The sequence below is a fragment of the Uranotaenia lowii genome, chromosome 2, assembly GCF_029784155.1.
Source record: "Uranotaenia lowii strain MFRU-FL chromosome 2, ASM2978415v1, whole genome shotgun sequence".
Taxonomy (NCBI): Eukaryota; Metazoa; Arthropoda; class Insecta; order Diptera; family Culicidae; genus Uranotaenia; species Uranotaenia lowii.
In genome coordinates, this window is record NC_073692.1 from 339,062,358 (window position 1) to 339,083,467 (window position 21,110).

General features: G+C 39.6%; 1 protein-coding gene across 1 annotated transcript in view; it reads right to left on the bottom strand.

The window, feature by feature from the left end:
- The window catches only part of LOC129744898 (uncharacterized), a 34,134-nt gene extending 15,921 nt beyond the window's left edge, over window positions 1-18,213 (bottom strand). The window contains exons 1-2 of the mRNA XM_055737653.1: window positions 17,915-18,213; window positions 16,548-17,818 (exon numbers count right to left, since the gene is read on the bottom strand). Of these exons, the coding sequence (XP_055593628.1) occupies window positions 16,548-17,818; window positions 17,915-18,013 (1,370 nt within the window). The 5' untranslated portion in view covers window positions 18,014-18,213. The remainder of the gene's footprint in view (window positions 1-16,547; window positions 17,819-17,914) is intronic.
- Between the last annotated feature and the right edge of the window lie 2,897 nt (window positions 18,214-21,110).

A 21,110-nucleotide genomic window follows, 5' to 3' on the forward strand; every position in this document is an offset into this window, starting at 1 on the left:
GTTGTTAAAGATCATTATTAGGGCCTCATTGTGTCCATTCTAATCCATAATTTTGTCAAAAAGCTTTGTTTAATTCAATTGACCACCCAGGAGTTGACATGGCAGAATGAATTTGATTTAATATTTAGAGTTAGTCTTAAAACGCTGTAAGTTATCTAAAAAAAAATATTTTTGAATAAACTTAAAAATAAAACAGAAATATTCCATACAATAGTTGAAAGAACAGTGGAAAATGAAGAACTTCCTGCTGCTGCTTGAAGCACAATTTATTACCCGTACGCGTACCTAAAGAGACGCACAGCCTGCCTACGGAAGAAAATCGAATAACCACGCGTTCCCTTCCAAAAAAAAGTTCATGAACCTTTTCGCTAAATGGTTCGTGAGCCAAAATCGCGGGGAAAAATTTTCATGTATGTTACGATTTCCACGAGCGAGACAGGATTCAAAATCCAAAAGAATCGTCTGTTTGTTGGACTGCCTCGCTCGTGTTTCCTATGGTTCGCGAACCTAAGGGATTTTTTTTCACAGCCTGCGCCTGCACAGCCGCTTTGGCGAACCTTTACGGGTAAAAATCGTAAACGAGCGGGAATCGCCACTCGTGTACACGATTTTATTAGTCCTTGGTAGCAGCCTTAAATATCTGCGCTTTTCAGGGGCAATTCCGTCTTATTTCCACCGGAAGGGCAAATCAAAACAATCAGCAGCAGCAGCCTTAAATATCTGCGTTTTTCAGGGGCAATTCCGTCTTATTTCCACCGGAAGGCCAAATCAAAACAATCAGCAGCAGCAGCCTTAAATATCTGCGCTTCTAACGGCAATTCCGTCTTATTTCCACCGGAAGGCCAAATCAAAACAATCAGCAGTAGCAGCCTTAAATATCTGCGCTTTTCAGGGGCAATTCCGTCTTATTTCCACCGGAAGGGCAAATCAAAACAATCAGCAGCAGCAGCCTTAAATATCTGCGTTTTTCAGGGGCAATTCCGTCTTATTTCCACCGGAAGGCCAAATCAAAACAATCAGCAGCAGCAGCCTTAAATATCTGCGCTTTTCAGGGGCAATTCCGTCTTATTTCCACCGGAAAGCCAAATCAAAACAATCAGCAGCAGCAGCCTTAAATATCTGCGCTTTTCAGGGGCAATTCCGTCTTATTTCCGCCGGAAGGCCAAATCAAAACAATCAGCAGCAGCAGCCTTAAATATCTGCGCTTTTCAGGGGCAATTCCGTCTTATTTCCACCGGAAGGCCAAATCAAAACAATCAGCAGCAGCAGCCTTAAATATCTGCGCTTTTCAGGGGCAATTCCGTCTTATTTCCGCCGGAAGGCCAAATCAAAACAATCAGCAGCAGCAGCCTTAAATATCTGCGCTTTTCAGGGGCAATTCCGTCTTATTTCCACCGGAAGGCCAAATCAAAACAATCAGCAGCAGCAGCCTTAAATATCTGCGCTTTTCAGGGGCAATTCCGTCTTATTTCCACCAGAAAGCCAAATCAAAACAATCAGCAGCAGCAGCCTTAAATATCTGCGCTTTTCAGGGGCAATTCCGTCTTATTTCCACCGGAAAGCCAAATCAAAACAATCAGCAGCAGCAGCCTTAAATATCTGCGCTTTTCAGGGGCAATTCCGTCTTATTTCCGCCGGAAGGCCAAATCAAAACAATCAGCAGCAGCAGCCTTAAATATCTGCGCTTTTCAGGGGCAATTCCGTCTTATTTCCACCGGAAGGCCAAATCAAAACAATCAGCAGCAGCAGCCTTAAATATCTGCGCTTTTCAGGGGCAATTCCGTCTTATTTCCACCGGAAAGCCAAATCAAAACAATCAGCAGCAGCAGCCTCAAATATCTGCGCTTTTCAGGGGCAATTCCGTCTTATTTCCACCGGAAGGCCAAATCAAAACAATCAGCAGCAGTAGCCTTAAATATCCGCTCTATTTGTTCTTATTCTACCAACCACGCCATTGTCGTGATTTTACGAATCTCAATTCAACACTCAGAAAAATACTATTATGTCTATCATAAGATTCTCTTATGAAGTGGCGCCATAAGAAAAATCTATGAAATTCATACGATTGTCTTATGAAGCGAATGAATTCTTCAGATGAACACCTGCTTCAATGAGAGGTTGTTGCTTTTCATAAGAGGGTCTTATGGAAACAGAAAACTTTAGCTATAATGAGAAAATTTCGAGATAATTGATGTTAAAAACATTCAATTTATTTTCTGGGTTATTTGTTTCAAATTACTTCATGATCACCATGAGCAGCACATCAACGCCCGATTCTAACAGTCATTCCGCCGCACCCCGTCCCCTTATCCTTTCCGCCGGCGATCATGCTGAAAGATAACAAAAAAATATGTATAAGTTTACAAATAATTCAAACACTCACAAAAAATAAACTTACCCTTTAAAATAACAAAATCACTTTCAACTTTAAAAAAAACTAGTGGCTCCACAACAGGTTAGTCCTTAGCATGTTGACGAAAATATGACTGATGGAATGAATGTGTTCATTGTATTTTCACAATGCCACTGCTTCTATTTTTCATAAGAATTTCGTATGAAAATTGAAGGAATTTCATAAGACTCTTATGAAAAATTATCTCGGACGCAAAAAAGCGGTTCATAAGATGCCTCTTATGAAATTTATAATAAGATTTCCTCTGAGTGAAAGATTCACTTAAACACGTCTGTCGCTCGCAAGAATAGATCAATGACTGACTTTGTTTTGTTTGTTTGTCAAGTGCTGCCAAAATAGCAAATGTTCTCATAGAAATTTATTTTATTTTATTCATCTACAGTGTTGCCGAATACAACTATTATTTTATTTTATTCCTAATTAAATTTGATTTATTTTCTGTATATTCTTCATCTCATCCCTACAGGTGTCTTGTCCGAACCAATCCCGGTAACTGCTGGAGTGAGACAAGGATGTATTCTATCACCGCTACTTTTTCTAATCGTAATGGATGAGATTCTGATTGGATCGATTGACTGTGAACCGAACCGAGGATTGCCGTGGAATCCTTCCACAATGGAGCAACTGAACGACCTTGACCTGGCTGACAATATTGTTTTGCTCGCCCGAACATAACCAGATATGCAGAGCAAACTCGACGACCTCACCGAAAGTTCCAAGGCAGCAGGTCTCAAAGTCAATGTCGGAAAGACCAAGTCGATGGAGATCAACACAGGAAATCCCTCCAGTTTCATGGTAGCTGGGCAACAAGTTGAGAAAGTGGAGTGCTTCCAGTATCTTGGTAGCCAGATAACGCCTGATGGTGGTACCAGAAAAGACATCGAAACCCGGATCAGAAAGGCCCGATTTGCGTTTGCGAGTCTCCGAAACATCTGGCGGTCACGCCAGATCTCTCTACGAACAAAAATCCGAATCTTCAACTAAAACGTCAAATCCGTATTGCTGTACGGGTGCGAAACTTGGTGCACATATGCGGTAACGACGCGAAAACTGCAAGTATTTGTAAACCGCTGCCTGCGGAATATCATCCGCGCTTGGTGGCCTGGCAACTGGATCTCGAATGAGGAACTACATCGCCGGTGTCATCAAAAGGCGCTAGAAATCGAGATTCGGGAACGTAAGTGGAGATGGATTGGGCACACGCTGCGAAGAGATGAAAACGAGATTTGCAGAGAGGCGCTAGATTGGAATCCAGAAGGCAGTCTTCCGAAAATCACTCGGAAGAAACGCTCATGATAGGTTTCTAGTTAGAAACATTCAAAGCCGATTGCTGCTGCCTGTTGTTCCCTACACTCAGAAATAAATAAAATATCAAACAATTAAGTTTTAGGTATTTTCACGTTTCTCCCTCTTTACGCACAAGGATATTTCTCATGGTGTAATTACTGGGATATTTCTCTCTGAGAAATATTTCTGCGATTAAAATTTATGCATTGAGAAATGGGAGGATTGTTATGGAAGCGACATCTGGTGGTCAGAAAAAAAAGTTTGAGCCGGGACGTAAAGCAAACGCTTAAAGCAGAAATAATCAGAAAAAGCAAACGAAAATCGTTTGATTTTTGTATTAGTTCTATGGTCAATGTGCATTATTGACCATAGCTTAGCTTAGCTTGGTTGACTACTCATATCCACCTTAAATCATCGAACTGGAAAAGCTATGTAGATATTTTTATACAAATTTGAAAAAAAGGATTCCGATAACATATTTTGTTAGGTTTTGCTCGACTATGCATTTCCAATTCCATGATCGCTGGCGTGGCTAGGCAGAACAAGTTCTACTTCGCCAATGGTTGCTACTCCGCGATTAACCGAGGCCATCAACTTTGTGCAAAGGCCAATAGAATGCTGCTTGGGATTAGCAGTACATTCTCATTGCACAAAATTCATGCTCTCTCTCTCTCTTTGAACATGGTTAATAGCGGCGCCGGCCACGTCCTAGTAGTCAATGGGGGAAACATGGAAGGATGTAAGTAGGATACTTTTCAGGTTCAATCAACAACCTTTCGTCACTACATATTCCAAATACTATCTTTGAAAAATTTAGAAACAAAGGTAAATCAATATCCCCAACTATGGAAACCGTCTGTACGTCTGCGAATCTATATTCAAGTATCCATGGAAAGGGTTGTGTTAGTAGGGAAGGGTTTATAGATCAGGATCCATTTTGGTTAATGGTGCGATCGTTTTTCCTACACCTTCTATGCTTCTAGATATTTCCTGAGGAAACTCCTACTTTTACCTATGAGGCAGTGATAAAAGCTCCAGAGAAGTATTGCTATGATCGTGATTTTTTAAAATATAAATTCGTTTTCAAGCTAACTTATTTCCCTATCTAATGTTCCTATTTTACTGATGTATTTTAAAAAACGACCCTTCAAGTAAAGTTAAAATTAAATTTTTGAAATGTGAAAACTTTGTTAATGAATAGCATGAGCTTCGGTGATTTGGTTAGAAATTTTGAATGGCCTGTCAGTTGTGATAATTGCGATGAAGGTCGTTTTTGAAAACTCATCAGTGCGGTTCTACTCTTTGCCTCATGTTGGTTTCTTTATTACGGAGAAAAAAAAACTTGAGCTTGCAATCAAAAATAAACAGAAAAAGTGATTCATCTCAAGCGATTCAATCTAATCCATTGAATGCCACTAAACATTAAAATAAAAAACGTTACCAAATCAAGATTGAATTGATACAAAAGGCTAGATAAACTACTGGGTTTCAGAGAATTTTGCAAAAATTATTTAATTTTGGCTTACAATATTTGCCAGATATGATATGGATAGGATTTGGAAGTGAAACAATTCAAATTGTAGAAAAAAGGCAAAAAAATGAAGAGCTTTGTTCCATTAATCTCGCTATCTAGGTTTCCAATTTTGATAAAATTTTAATCAAGTGGAGATGTTCGCGTATTTTTTTTGTTTCACTAATCGCCCCTCTCACTATCTCGTACTTATAGTTTTTTAGAGACTACAGCAGAAGCAGAAATTCATGAAGATTAACTTTAAGCTAAATTTTGTGTTTGAATATGCATATTTATATGCAACATGTTATTGAAATTTTTATTGATTCTATACCTAGTACCTAAATGAAGAAACACGGACTTAATAAACTATGTTTCTGCACGAGTCCTGACTAGAGAGAAATACAAAACATCCTCGACCGCGACCTTACAAAAAAGTTTTCCTTCATTAAATTAACGAGATTTATCTGTTTTGGGTAAATTCGTATCGATGATTTATATCGTTCAAAAATTTCACTTAAATAATTTTTTAAGGTCTGGAAACATGAACATTTTCAAATTCAGTTTAAAACGAGTTTGTTTGATGGTTGCTGGAGGGATTCCGTTTAATGCAACTTGAATTTTAATAAAACTATAACGACTCAGATTCAGACAACTGTAAAACCTTGATTAGTTAAAATCTTCCCGGTCTCAGCTAAAACGATTGCTCTACTCATAAATTTACATTCATTTAGTCATACTTTGTAGAATAGTCCTATTTGTTAATTTTCCAATCTATTTTTGCATTGATTACATATTCTTATTGTGCTAAAATATCCTAGAATCCTATCAGTTATTCATGTTATACAATCTTTACTTCACTAGCAATACCTTGTCAGTTCTCGTGAAAACAGTACTTCGGAAATAAAGCTGCATCGTTTATACAAAGGCAGTAATAATGATTTCTAAGAACGGATTGGATAAAAACTGAACTCGATTGACCATTCACTTGTGTTTATCGATTAGAAGAAGAAATAAGTTCAAGTTCAAAAAGTTTAAAATTAATTAACACTCATTTTAAAAGGAAAAAAAAGTTTATAAAAACCAAAATGTTAAGATTATTACTTATGTTTTATGTGAATTTTTATTTGAGGTTTGTTTATCTTTTATTGTTCTAAAAAATATTGAATCAAGCAAGAAAATCTATTTAAAGAATAGTTAGGTTTTTATCTGAAACTTTTGGAAGACTTTTTTTTTCTATATTATTCACAGTGTTATTGATAAAAATCAATTGTGAACATCTACATATCTCTTATATCAGATGAGTTGCTAAAGATTAAGTCAGTTCCAGCTTATTTATAACAACATGAGTAACGTTAAAGGTGTTGACAAAATTGGGATAAGAACAATGAGCTTAAATACAAATCGATCATGATAAAAAAAGTTGGTTTAACATGGAGAATGAAGAATTATGTGTGATTGGACCTGTTTAAATTTATATAAAAATAAATGTCGAAAACTATAAATAGTTTCAGAATTAACGACAAGTAACTCCTTTCTGCATAACAGCTTTGTGTAAATTACTCTTTCATCGAGTCTTCTACAACTGTTCCTTGTAGTCTTAAAAAAATACGTACACTACTTCGTAGACCTAAACACTCCGTAAACGCCTGAATGATGGCTAATACTCTTGCCTAATAATTAGGATATTCTTATTGGAAAATGTACTGACCAGACAAAGCAGAATGTATTTCAAGAGGTAGATCCTATGAACTTAGAAAATAAATTATAATAACTACTGTAAAATGACAATCTAAACAAAGATAAACAAAACAAAAACACAATTACTCATAACATATACAAAACTTAAAAGATTCTTAAAAATTATTTTAAATACAAATTCCAATATTAATAAACGCTCAAACGAGAAAAAATCAATGTGCCTTTCTCTATAAGATGTGCTATCTTCAATCGCGAAAGTAGAGCGTCAATTGAAAAAGGGAAATTGTTCAGAGTTAGTTGGTGTATATGATAGCTTTATTAGTTTGGACACGAACCTTTGGCATTGAGAATGAATCTAGTTTAAAGCACTTTGTATCCCAACTTGAGTGCAAGCTTTTATAAAATGAAATTGAAATTTGAAATATTTCAGAATGAAAATTTGGTGCCTCACTGCAGTATTTCCGCTGTCAGAATTCTAAGTTTTCAGCAAATTAATAAAAAACTATTGTCAAGAACCTTTTGTTATATTAATGAAATACAAGAACAAAACACTTATCTTGAAAATCGATCCGCATTCCAGCTTTTTACATGCAATGTATCGGCTCGCTTGCAATTGCATTTTCCTTGGTTGATCCGGAGGGCATAACACCAGTTCTAATTTTCATTGGTTTGATGAAAAAAAACACTATTTTTTTAAATTCTGGAACTAACTTCACTTTTACAGTATAGAGAAGTCAAAAACACGTCACTTAAACACAATTTTAACAATTTAAAACCATTATTTCGAATAAAATTTCAGATATTTATATCTAGAACAACTTTTTATCCCACTTCATCCAGTGTTCCCAAAACCTCTCTCAATGTGCATTATTGACCATAGCATACAAACCAAATGCACTTTCCTTTTAATAATAAATTGCTGCTACTGATTCCATCCTTTTTGAAGATTATTCACATATTCGAAAAGAATGGAATCTGCATGCAGTCAAGTTGAGCGGCATTTTGCAACTGAAGAATCATAGCACGTGCTCATACCCGTTTAGTTGGGACTCAAACGCACAAATCACAAAGCGTTTGTTTGAACAAAATAATATCTCGGTTATTAAATTTTATGCATTGGATCATTATACGCCAAGAAATTATTCGGGTGCATAAATTTAAATAATTGAAATAGTTATTTTTTAATATTTCTGGATATTAATGTCAGTCAAATGTCAGAGTAATTAAAACAAAATATTTTTAATATTTTTTAAATTTCTGAGTGTAGAGAATCGGCAGAGCGACAATGCGAAGTCAATGTAAACAAGATTCAAGAGCGAGAGCAGACTCGCATCTAAGTCGATCTCTCAAGCTCACTACCTGGTGTATCAGAAGTGATTGAGACACTGATTGATACAAGATCCAAATCGAAAATCCACTCACTCACTCACTCAAACTCAATCAATGCGGCCTTGCATCGGTTCATACTGCCTGCGTACTTTCTGGCAAAGCGGCAGAAACATATGTTCATACGTACTGCCTGCGTGTTTGAATGACTATTTTAATCCTCCCCAACAACAGCAACAACAAAGCAAGATGTATCAGGCAGACAGCATTCGATCATCGATCAGTAAACGAGTGAGTGAGTGAGTGATTGAGCAAGAAAAGTTATTGACTGAAAAAAGAAACTGAAAATCAGGTAGCTCCTCACTCAGTTGAGAATTCCAACTGGAGAAGAAACGTCTCTCTTTCAAATTTTATTTCTTTGATTCTCGGAGCAGCGCTGTCGAACACAATCTTTGCCCCACTGGGAGATAAACCAACCGACAATTTAGGTTTTGCTTTCGCTGTTGAAAACGTTTCAGTGTCTCTCATGAGAATTGAGTGATATTCGGAACACTGCCAGAAGGTCATCGAAGAAGAGGCAGACCCAGAAACTCGTGGCGGCGAAGCCTAGCCGCTGAAATCCGAACTGTCGACGAGAATCTTGACTGGATTCAAGTGAAGACGCTGGCTCCGGATCGTCAACAGTGGAGGTCATTTACCACGGCCCTATGCACCGGAGGATCGGCGCGGGATCATTAAGTAAGTAAGTAAAGAAAAGTTCATCTGAATAATACATTTACGAGGTTGCGTGGAGTCTGCCAGGCATAATTTTATCGACAGGTAATATTTTTTTTTTTTTTTTTGATTCGTTTCGCATCACTCACTGGAGACGGTCGAGTTTGTTTTCTCTCGCGTGTGTGGCAAAAGTTTTTTTTTTATTTGCCCCTTATACCTACCGAGTAGTGCCGCTATCCGAATTATCTGGACTTATGTACCGTTACACCGGATAGCTTAGTTCAGAACGGCAGTGAAATTTTAACGCTCGTGTAGCTGGTTCGTCAAATCACCCAGCAAATTATCACCCCGGCTGAATACAATAGCCTTGGTTCAGCATCCATTCGCCATCAAACAAAGGACCACGTTGTTGGCATCAGGTTTGATAGAGTGGTCCACATTAATAGAGTGGTTTATTTTTTTTTTCCCAAAAAGTTTTTGGGTTTTTATTTTATTTTTTTTTATTTGGTTTTCTTCTTTAGCTTTCCTCTTTCGTTATTATTACTATATAAATTATAAGATTTTTTTTTTTTTTTTTTGAAATTTATATTATATATAAATTTTCTTTTTTTTAATTTAATTTTAAATTGCGGTTGCATCTCCTCCAGAGCCCATTAGTTCGGAAAGTCACCGGCTGATGGATGACGACGGCGAGACGGGCAAAGATCCCCCTTTACGGGAGGATATTTCCGAGGAAATTCTTTCCGAGGAAATTGTTTCCAAAGAAACATTACAAGACCACCCGATGTACCTCACGGACACGGAAGATGACCCTTCTCCTCTCCCAAAGACCCTTTTCCCACAAATGCCTTTTGTGTTTGGAAACTCCACGCTAGCATCAACCCCTCAAGCAAACTCCCCCGTTGAAAAAGATAATGAGTTGCCTCAAACTGCCCCTCGCCGTCGGGTTTACCAACCTGAATCGACGGGACCTTGGGTAGTTTACATCCGGTCCAAAACTAATGGGAAATCACCCAATGTGATTTCAATCGCCCGGGACCTTGATCGTTCTTACCCTTCCGTAATCAGCTACCAGCCGATGAGACCGCACAAGATGCGCATTGTTGTTGGTAGCCTGAAGGAAGCAAATGCCATTGCTTGTGACCCGAAGTTTACGATCGAATACCGCGTATACGTTCCCGCTCGTGACGTGGAAATCGACGGAGTGGTAACCGAAGAGGGTTTGACCGTCGATGACCTAATGGAATCCGGGGTTGGCCGATTCAAAGACCCTGGTCTCCCCACGGTCAAGGTGCTGGACGCGCGTCAGCTGAAATCAGCATCAGGCGAGGGGGAAAAGAGAACATTTTCCCTGTCGAACTCTTTTCGGGTTACCTTTTCCGGCACTGCACTTCCTGATTACGTTGCGATCGGGAAGGTTCGTCTACCTGTGAGACTTTATGTGCCTTCGGTCATGTTCTGCCAGAATTGCAAGCAGTTGGATCATACGGCCGCCTACTGTTGCAATCAGGCACGCTGCTCTAAGTGCGGGGAGAAGCATGCGGAAGCTTCGTGTGAAATACAAGCATTAAGCAAGTGTTTGTATTGCACAGGCGAGGAATCTCATGCTCTCTCGGCGTGTCCGAAGTACATATCGCGCCGGGAAAAAATCAAGACTTCTTTAAAAACCCGCTCTAAGAAATCATATAGAGACATGCTGATGAAGTCTTTGCCAATCGTCTCAGAGAACCAGTTTGGCCTTCTAAGTGAGTATGAATCCGAAGGGGAGGATCCATGTGAAGGAACATCAGCTGGGCCATTTGTTAAAAAAAATGTTTCACAGGCTCCAAAAAGGAAACGCACAACTAACACACAACCCCGATCAGCTGCCAGCAAAGTTAATAAAACAAAAAATCCTCAAAGTGGAAATAGTTATTCTACCCCTCCTATTCAGAGACCTCCGGGTTTTAATCCGTCCCCGAAGGACTTCCCTCCACTTTCTGGTAAGTCAAAACCCCAGACTTCCCTTCAGAATTCAGGACCATCAGTAGCTAACAGGAATGCAACAATTCCCAGAGAAACTGCATCTGATCCATCGTCGAACAGTTTGCCCAGCTTTTCATCTGATGGTAAGATGAAATTTTCGGAAATTGTTGCGTTCATCTTGGACTTTTTCAGTGTACCAGCAGGTTGGAGGACTATGATTAATATGTTTGTACCTCTTTTGAGAGAAGTCTTGAAAAAGAAAGCTTGTACTATGACCCTCATCGCAGAAGCAATTTCTTTTGATGAATAACTCGTCCACTGAGGTAAGAGAAATTGTTTCTGTATTGCAATGGAACTGCAGAAGTATTTTACCAAAATTAGACTCCTTTAAAGTATTGGTACACAATTTGAATTGTGATGTGTTCGCCTTATGCGAAACTTGGCTCTCTCCAAACACTGATTTCAACTTCCATAGCCACAATATTATTCGCCTGGATCGAGATGGGCAAAGAGGAGGTGGCGTTCTTTTGGGGATCAAGAAATGCCACTCTTTCTATCGTATTCCACTACAACCATCTCCAGGTATTGAAGTCGTCAGTTGCCAAGCTAGAATTAAAGGCCAAGACCTTTGCCTAGCCTCGGTATATATTCCGCCAAATTCAAGCGTGAGCGGGAACCAATTGGCGAATATTATTTCACTTCTTCCAGAACCCCGACTAGTTCTGGGAGACTTCAACTCCCATGGCGTGGGCTGGGGTAGCTCACGTGATGATGATCGTGCTAACATGATATATGAGCTGTGCGACGACTTCAACATGACTGTCTTAAACAATGGGGAAGTGACTCGAATTAATGGATCCCAATCACAGCATAGTATTTTAGACCTTTCTTTAGCTTCTTCCTCTCTGAGCTTGGATTGTACGTGGAAGGTAATCCAAGACCCTCAGGGAAGCGATCATTTGCCTATCAATATTTCTATCACCAGTGGTCGTAGTCCACCCGAAGAGATCAATATTCCTTATGACCTCACAAAGAATATAGATTGGAAAAAGTATGCATCAGGTGTCATTGAAGCCATCGACTCAACGGATGAACTGCCTCCGGAGGCAGAGTACAGTTTTATTTCCGGGACAATTGTGGACTGTGCAATCGGGGCACAGGTCAGACGGAATGAAAGCTCGACGATACAGAAACGGCCTCCCACTCCATGGTGGGATGGAGACTGCTCACGCGCGCGAGGTGAAAAATGCAAGGCGTTTATTGAGTTTCGCAGAACTGGATTGCCAGAGAAGTTCCAACGTTACTTGTCCTTGGAACGCAAGTTCAAGAACTTGATCAGGGGCAAGAAACGTGGGTACTGGCGGCGATTCGTAGATGGGTTATCTCGAGAAACGTCACTGCACACGCTTTGGAGAACAGCTCGAAACATGCGAAATCATACACCTTCGAACGAAAGTGAGGAAAGCTCGAGTCGTTGGCTGACACAGTTCGCGAAAAAGGTCTGTCCAGACGCAGTACCAGCTCAGAAAAACTATCGGGATACAGAGAATAGTTCCGAAACGGAGGATCAATTCTCGATGGTCGAACTTTCACTTGCGCTCTGGTCATGTAACAATTCCGCTCCCGGACTGGACAGAATCAAATTCAACTTGTTGAAGAATCTGCCAGATACCGCTAAGAAACGCTTGTTGAATTTATTCAATAAGTGTTTAGAGATGAACATTGTGCCGCATGAATGGAGACAGGTGAAAGTTATCGCCATCCAAAAACCGGGAAAACCAGTTTCTGATTACAATTCGTATAGGCCGATCGCAATGCTCTCGTGTCTCCGGAAATTACTCGAAAAAATGATTCTCTTTCGGCTGGATAAATGGGTTGAATCAAACAATCTCTTGTCAAGTACACAATTTGGATTCCGTAGAGGAAAGGGTACGAACGACTGTCTAGCATTACTTTCATCAGACATTCAATTGGCGTTTGCCCAAAAAGAGCAGATGGGGGCAGTATTTCTGGACATCAAAGGGGCATTCGATTCGGTGTCCATAGAAGTGCTATCTAGTAATCTTAACTCTTGCGGACTTTCACCAATATTGAATAATTTTCTTTATAACCTGTTGTCTGAAAAAATCATGCATTTTAGTCATGGAGAAACCAAAGTTGAACGAATTAGTTACATGGGTCTACCCCAAGGCTCATGTTTAAGCCCCCTGCTATACAACTTTTATGTCCGAGAAATCGATGCTTGTATGGCACAAAATTGTACGCTAAGACAGCTTGCGGATGACTGTGTTGTTCATATCACAGGTAAAAGAGGCACTCAAATTAAACCTCCGTTACAAGAAACTCTAAATAATTTATCACATTGGGCCAGGAATCTAGGCATCGAGTTTTCGCCTAGTAAAACCGAGTTAGTAGTTTTTTCAAGGAAGCATTCCCCTCCTCAAATAGAGCTCCTTATGATGGGTAGAACTCTAACTCAATCTCTTAGTTTTAAATATTTGGGTGTCTGGTTCGACTCTAAATGCCTCTGGGGAAAACATATTAGGTACTTGACTCAAAAATGCCAAAAGAGAATCAATTTTCTTCGAACGATTACTGGAACCTGGTGGGGTGCTCATCCACAGGACCTCATCAGGTTATACCAAACAACGATACTGTCGGTCATAGAATACGGAAGCTTTTGCTTTGGGTCCGCCGCGCAAACCCACTTGATTAAACTAGAACGAATACAGTATCGTTGTTTGCGTATTGCCATGGGTTGTATGCAGTCGACACATACGATGTGTCTCGAAGTACTGGCGGGAATAATGCCGTTGAAAAATCGGTTCTTCGATTTATCGCTACGTTTCCTAATTCGAAGTGTTACTATGAATCCTTTGGTGATAGAAAATTTGGAAAGGCTTATGAATATTAATCCGCTAGTAAAATATGTAAACAATTATGAAACTTTTAGTCAATTAGAAATAAATCCTTCTTTATTAAATTCGGACACGAGTCACTTTTACCCGATTAGCAGTTCCTTGATAAGATTCGATCTGTCCATGACCGCTGACATCCGTGGAATACCAGATCACGTCCGACCCCACGTCATTCCTTCAATCTTTGCATCAAAAGTACATGAAATTGACCCTACAAAAATGTTCTTTACTGATGGTTCTAGAATCGACGGCGCGACTGGTTTCGCAGTGTACAATGAGCGCTTTGAAGCTTCGTTCAAGCTTCGAGAGCCATGCTCCGTTTACGTTGCTGAATTAGCCGCAATTTATTGTAGCTTGGAACACATTCGCACACTGCCCGTAGACCACTATTTCATCTATTCGGATAGTCTCAGCTCCGTTGAGGCGATTCGATCGATGAAACTGATGAAGCGCTCTTCCCATTTTTTGCTGGAAATTTCAGGGATATTGGGCGCTTTGATCGAAAATTCGTACAGGATTACCTTAGCTTGGATCCCGTCTCATTGTCTTATTCAAGGCAATGAGAATGCGGACTCATTGGCTAAGGTGGGCGCGTTACAAGGTGAAATTTTTGAGAGGATAATAACTTACAATGAATATTTTTCAATACCTCGCACTTTAGCGATTAACGCTTGGCAGTCTAGCTGGGATAATGGCACAAAGGGACGTTGGTTCCATACGATTATCCCTAAGGTTCCGACGAAGGCATGGTTTAAGCATTTTAACATGAGTCGCGATTTCATTCGCGTGGTTTCTCGGCTCATGTCAAATCACTGCCGGCTTGACGCGCATTTGTTTCGTATACAACTAGTTACAAGCAATGTTTGTGTTTGTGGGGATGGCTACCACGACATTGATCATGTTGTGTGGACGTGTGAACGGTTTGATCGATCGAGGGCTTGGCTACTGGATACCCTTAGGGCCCGAAGTAAACTACCTGGGGTTCCAATTCGAGACATCTTGGCAAACTTAGATCTTGAATATTTGTACCCTATATACAAATATCTTAAAATGTCTGACTTGGTCGTTTAGTCCTCTTCCTCTCTGTCTTTACTCTATCTAATGCTCTTTTCGTCTATTCATTAGAACAACCTCTCGTCCGACCGGTTCGATAACACCGGAATGAAGGCTGGCCAGGAACACAATACCTGCGGTAGCTTACGAAACCACGCTACAGGAAGCCACCACCGACCAAAGACGGAAATCTGTTCTCGAGAGTGACCCTACACAATCCTCTTTCCCTCCCTCTTAGTTAATCAATTAACAGTTGAGTAGCCGCGACGATTACGGCCCCCCTCTTACTAACACCACATAAAAGTGAAAGTGAATACTCGGCAAAAAAAAAACTTTATGAGTTAAATGCCTTAATAAAGCTACCTGTAAATAAAAAAAAAAAAAAGGTAATATTTCGTTGCAAAGATTTCGGCGCTAGAAGTCCAACGTTACATCCTGCAATACTGGCCCATAATCCCTAACGTGGACAACATTCTGATAGTCGTTTCTGTGTCACTGGATCGAGACCGAACTTAGAAGATTAAGTATTCCAAATGAAGCATTTTTCGTTATACTTGTCACCTTAGTTCGGAGGTCGAAGAGGCGTCTCAACTGAGTAATATCGTAATTTAGTCCTATCTACGGTAGGATTGGACTAATTGGCTGAAATACGGTATACCATGAGTTCACGCTGGCAGGATCGTCAATCTTCAACAGATGCAGAAAAAGCACGTGTTATTTATACGTCTTTTGATTTGCCGATGAATGTCATCATTTTGCAACTGCATGATGACAACCTCTTCTAAATTCCTTTTTCTGGGAATGCAGTTTATACGTCGATCTGGTGAACCCCCATGTTGAATTTGATTGCCAATACGTGTACGGTCTTGACACTCAACAACTTGGCGACCCCTGCGCGTCCATGTGGACATTACCGAAACACCTATATCCCTCTCGGTGGGCAAAGCGTGGACATGTCCCAAACTTCCTCCCTCTGTCTGAGTGGTTTACGTGCTATGTGAACGGCCCCATCAAACCAAATTCGGCTATTGGCAAAGACCCAATGACGCTATCATTTGGATATCAGAAGCTTAATTTGGTATCGGTTTGGTATCATCTACAAAATATAGTTTTCAGTATTTTTTTCATTTTTTCAAAGTATTATATTATTTTGATGAATGTACACTTGGAACAAAAAGCTTGTAAAAGTAAAAGGCCTTTAATGAACTAGTTGTAAATTAGTAAAAATATTTTGAATACCTTAGTGATTTCAAATTTTGCTTCAAATGAAATGTACATCAAATTTGCTATCAGATTCTTTTAAAGCCTTATTTTGGTCTCAGCTTGCTGTCGAATATAAAATTTGCAATCCTCAATCGGTAGATTTCTAACAGATTGTTCCTGAATTTCAATTTTTATTTCAATAATTTTTTTTTCTGGGATTTTCATCCTATTGGATGATTTATCCCTAAAACCCTAACGGGGATGAATTTTATTCACTAAATCATTTCACTAAATTTTAATATGACACGAATGCCACGAACTTAAAAAAATAATATTAAATTTTAAATCTCTTTATGTTAGAAGAAGAGTTTCGTAATTTTCGTCCCTGCATGCACCCGAGGCTATTAGAAAGTAGTAAAATAATAGTGAAGTTCAGTTTATGAAAAAAGCTACTTACTGGTTCGCATCCAGCGCCGTTATCCGCACTCCGTCGATCTCGATGGTTTCATGCAGCTCAACCTGGATGTAATGCATTTCGTCCACATTGATAAATGCCTTGACTAGCCGACCAGTGATCGGTGATAACACTAGCGGCTTGTTGAAAGATCGCTTCAATCCGATGTAGTGATCGGCATGAAAGTGCGTCAGGAAGTAGTGCGAAACTCCCTCGATGTCGCCGTACCGGAAGGCATCCACGGCAAACGTTGTACCGGCTATTATTTTGTACTTGGGACAAACGATTTTTCTCCCTTCATTTCTTTTGGTAGCTGGAGTTTTTTGGGTGGTTTTCTTTTTGGCTGTGGACTTGGAGCTTTCGGGTTTCTTCTTTGGAGCTGGGGTTTTCTTAACCGCGTTCGTGTGTAATGGTTTGGCAGTTGTGGGACCATCGTTGGAATATCCAGAGTCGGCAGCTTCTTCTTGAGGAGTTTTTGGCAGCAACATGGGAACGTCGGTTACTTCCATGTTCCAATCTTCGCGTGTTTGGTCATGATTGATGCTTTGGATTTTTTCAATTTGTTGGATAATTCTTTCAGGATTATCAGGGATGCAGTCCATCGACGGACCTTGAAGCTGACTGGGTCGGATAGGTTGAGCGTCTTCTGTGAGTTGCACAGCTAAGAATTGTTCCATATTTTCGTCACCGGTATTGATAGCAGGCATGGTCGATGATTTAAGCACTCGAAGGTATCCTACCCGGTCCGGGTCTTCATCGATTTTCTCGAAAAAGTTTGTAATGCGTTTTTGCGATTCATCAAAGTACTTGTTGGTCAGCATCTTGATGTTGGTAGTTTTACAAATCTGTCGCCGTGCCTTTTTAACCTTATTACTATCGACAGTTCCTGGAGTTGCTCTCGGTTGTCGGGAAGAAGTTTTACGGGCGGTACTTTTTGCAGTGCTCACTCTGTAATCGGAAGACATCGAATTCCTTCGCGATTTCAGGGGAGTGAAGTATTGGTTCATTTTCGACCTCGGCGTAACAGCTTCGTGGTCGCTGTTGCTGCTGACACTAATCACCGACATTGGTGATGGTGGACATTTGACTTTCGTGTCCGGTTCGGAGGCCTTCGAAGACAGGGTCACTGCATCCGGTGCCCTTGAGATGAGATCGTCTTCTTGTTCCAATGTCAACTGAGTCAGATGGAAAGGATTTTCTTTAAGTAAATGCATAATCTCGGTACTATCCGTTTCCGATGGGGCGGCACTTGATGGTTTCGATAACGATTTGGTCTATAATACGAATTTATAATATATACTCATTTCAACTCATCGGTAACAATTTCTGATAATATCAAAGTGGTTGAATGCACGAGCAAGTTATCTTACCTTCTTTGAATCGTCTTTGGGGGTTGCCTTTGCAAAATTTCGCGACAATGATAAGCGACTTGAACATCTTCGACTAGGGCCGGGTAATTCTGTATCCATCGTGACACAATTATTGTATTTTCCACTGATCTTGTTACCATTAGTTTTAAGAACTTTCAAAATTTCCTTCAATGATAATCTTCACTACCGATAATTAATTTAAAATGAAATCAATTTCAAAATAAAATAAAAACCACACCTGCTGAAAGAAATGAGCCGCCAGTGATTGTTATTGTTTACATTCCCTTTCTTCTTCTTCTTCTTATTTCTGATCGTTGATTATTTTAATCAACTAGGGGATGGGACCGGTAGCGATGACCATATACCCAGCAGCTCTGTTGGGGTACGACCAGTGGAAACCACCTCGCAGTCGGGCGGGATCGTCCTGGTTCATAACTCCGATTTAATTTCTTTCAAGAAGTTAGTTACTTCCTGGTAGATGGATAAGTCTTGCGTTTTGCATAGTTCGATTAGAGCAAGTTCACTGGTTGAGATGGAGTTGGAAATTTCGAAGGTTTACAACACATCAAAACACATTTGCCGTACACCGGTGTTGGGAAAATCTGATATTCGAACAGTTTCGCGATGCAAAATTTGTATCGTATAACACTTTTTGGCTGAGAGTGATAGAAAAACACGATTTTTTGCAACACCGAGCCGAGTGATAGAGTCGGCGTTGCAATACCGTATTCGTGCATGAAACGCTTCGGTGCTGCCATCTTTCTTATGCTTTAAACCTCAGTTGAGAGGAAAAAATGTAAATTGAGCAATTTTAAATTTTTAATGAAGTATGATATTTTCATATTTTAACATAAAGTCTGATTACTAAAATTGATATGAATTACAAACAAGTTTATAAACTCATTCAACATTAAAACCAAATTTTCATAACCCATAACCAATTGCGCGCGTCATCACTTTTTGATCGACAACATAAGCGCAGAGATGCCAGACAGCTGTGTAATTCAATTTCGTTTATTTTGTTTTCGCGGTTTAAAAAAGTTGAAGTGATTCGTATTTTATTTTGAAATTCTTAGAAAAAATTCCGTCAGAATATTCGGTAAAAACTTTTTATCGTCGTATATGACTCCATCAGCTTTAGAAAACGGAGCTCCCGCGGGGATTCGACTAGTACCTACCATTCACAACAGACGCAGCCGATGCATCGGGAAGAAAATTCAGTCTACAATCAACTTTTCGGTAGCAGCAAACCCTGGACATAGGCACCCTATTCCGGAATCATCGGACTGTAGAATATTGGATATTTGTATCAGGTAGGTGAAAGGTGAAAAACATTGACAAATAATTTTGAAATAAAAAACCAATATTTCTTATTTTAGGTGGTGTTGCCGGAATCCGCACAGTTTGACCCGTGCTCATTTCTGCCTGATTTGTTCAAGCATAATGCAGGCCCCGAAGGCAAACCCCTGGAATTGGTGCGAAAATGACGGACGACACTGCAGCTGGGAAAATCCCCCTCTGTTTGAAATACACCGGAATGCTGCGGTCGTCTTTCAGACGTTGTTCGTTACCGGCGTTCCCACCGATGTGCAGAATTTTCTTTAAAACGACTTTTAACATGTTCGAAAGTGGAACAATAAAAATAGGCTAACAATGTAAGTTTGCTAAACTCTTAAATCCGAAAAGTTCTACATAGGAAATCACTTAAACTTAAACAACTTAAAAGCTGACCAAATGTAATAAATGTACCTGACATGTACCATTTTTTTTACAAATATTATTATTGCTTTTAAAACAACTTCTGAAATTGAAAACAACTTCTTATTAAATGCGATTCTGTATCAAATAAATTTGAATTTTGCACAATGTCCAAACGTACTTAAATTTTCGTATTAACACATTGCGTAACAACACCAAATCCGAGATTTCTCGTTTATCGCTTGGCGCAGATGTGCTAAAGCATATGCCAAGGGTTGGTGGTTCACGGCAGATTTCCTTGGTATCCTCAATGTGCTAACAGTATTATTTGAATTCGATGATTGAATAAAGAGATTTGATTCAAATTTTTTAACGGTGGATTCAAAATACAAAAAGTCAATATAAAACTGAAAACCAAATGCACTTGGCATCGCTGGTTGCTTTTGATTTTATACCTTCGTATTCTACCACACCGGTGGACGGTCAACATTTTTGATATATTTTTCGCGATAGAAAAATTCCCATCTGTGCTACATCTGTCAAAATTCCTACCACTTTTTCCCAACACCATTGGACTTGCTCTTAGTGTTGGGAATTTCGCAACGAAGGAGTATTTTGCTCTGGTAGCGTTGAATTTGTTGCAGAGGAGGATGACGTGTTCTGCGGTTTCGGGTGTCTGGCATAATTCGCAATTGGCATCGTCAGTTATTCTCCATTTTGCTAGCCAATATTTCGAGTAGTTGTGTCCAGATAAAATACGGTTCATAGTCCGTATTTCCCAATTGGTGAGTTTTTTATTCTTGTACCATGGAAATTCTTCGAAAGTGTTCTGTATTGCTTGGAAGTATTTTCCTGGTTCTCCTTGCTTTTTAGTATAATCCAAGTACCACGCTTGTGTTGAGATAAGTTTTTGTTTACAGAATATGTTGATCGCATCCTTCATGAAGATACCGTTTTTGTAAACGTCTGCAGATGTTGTACCGAGCTTTGCCAAAGTATCTGCCGTATCATTTCCGCCTAGTGATATGTGGCTAGGTATCCATTGGATGGTGGTACCCAGCCTGTAAGCGGTGTTAATAATTTGTTGAACTATTTGGTTCCTTGAGCTACATCTGAGAGTGGACTTGATAATCTGGCAGGCCGATAGTGAGTCGGTGTAAATCACCCCATTGAAAATGTTGCCTGCATCCAGATGTTCCAGAGCAACAAGTATTGCAAATATTTCTGCTGTGGTTATACATGTTTCGGTTTCAAGTTTAAAGCAGATTCTTTTGTTGTGTTTCGGTAAGTATACTCCTATTCCGCATTTGTCTTCTATTTTTGATGCGTCGGTATATATTTCGGGCCGATTTTTGTACATCGTGTTTTGTGAAAACAATACCATTTGCTTCCAGACTCTAGGGTCAGTATTACTTTTGGCGGATTTAAAGCTGCTAATCTCCGTTTTGACATCCAGTGAGTTAGGGAAATTGATGTTGACTTTTGGTACCACTGCGTT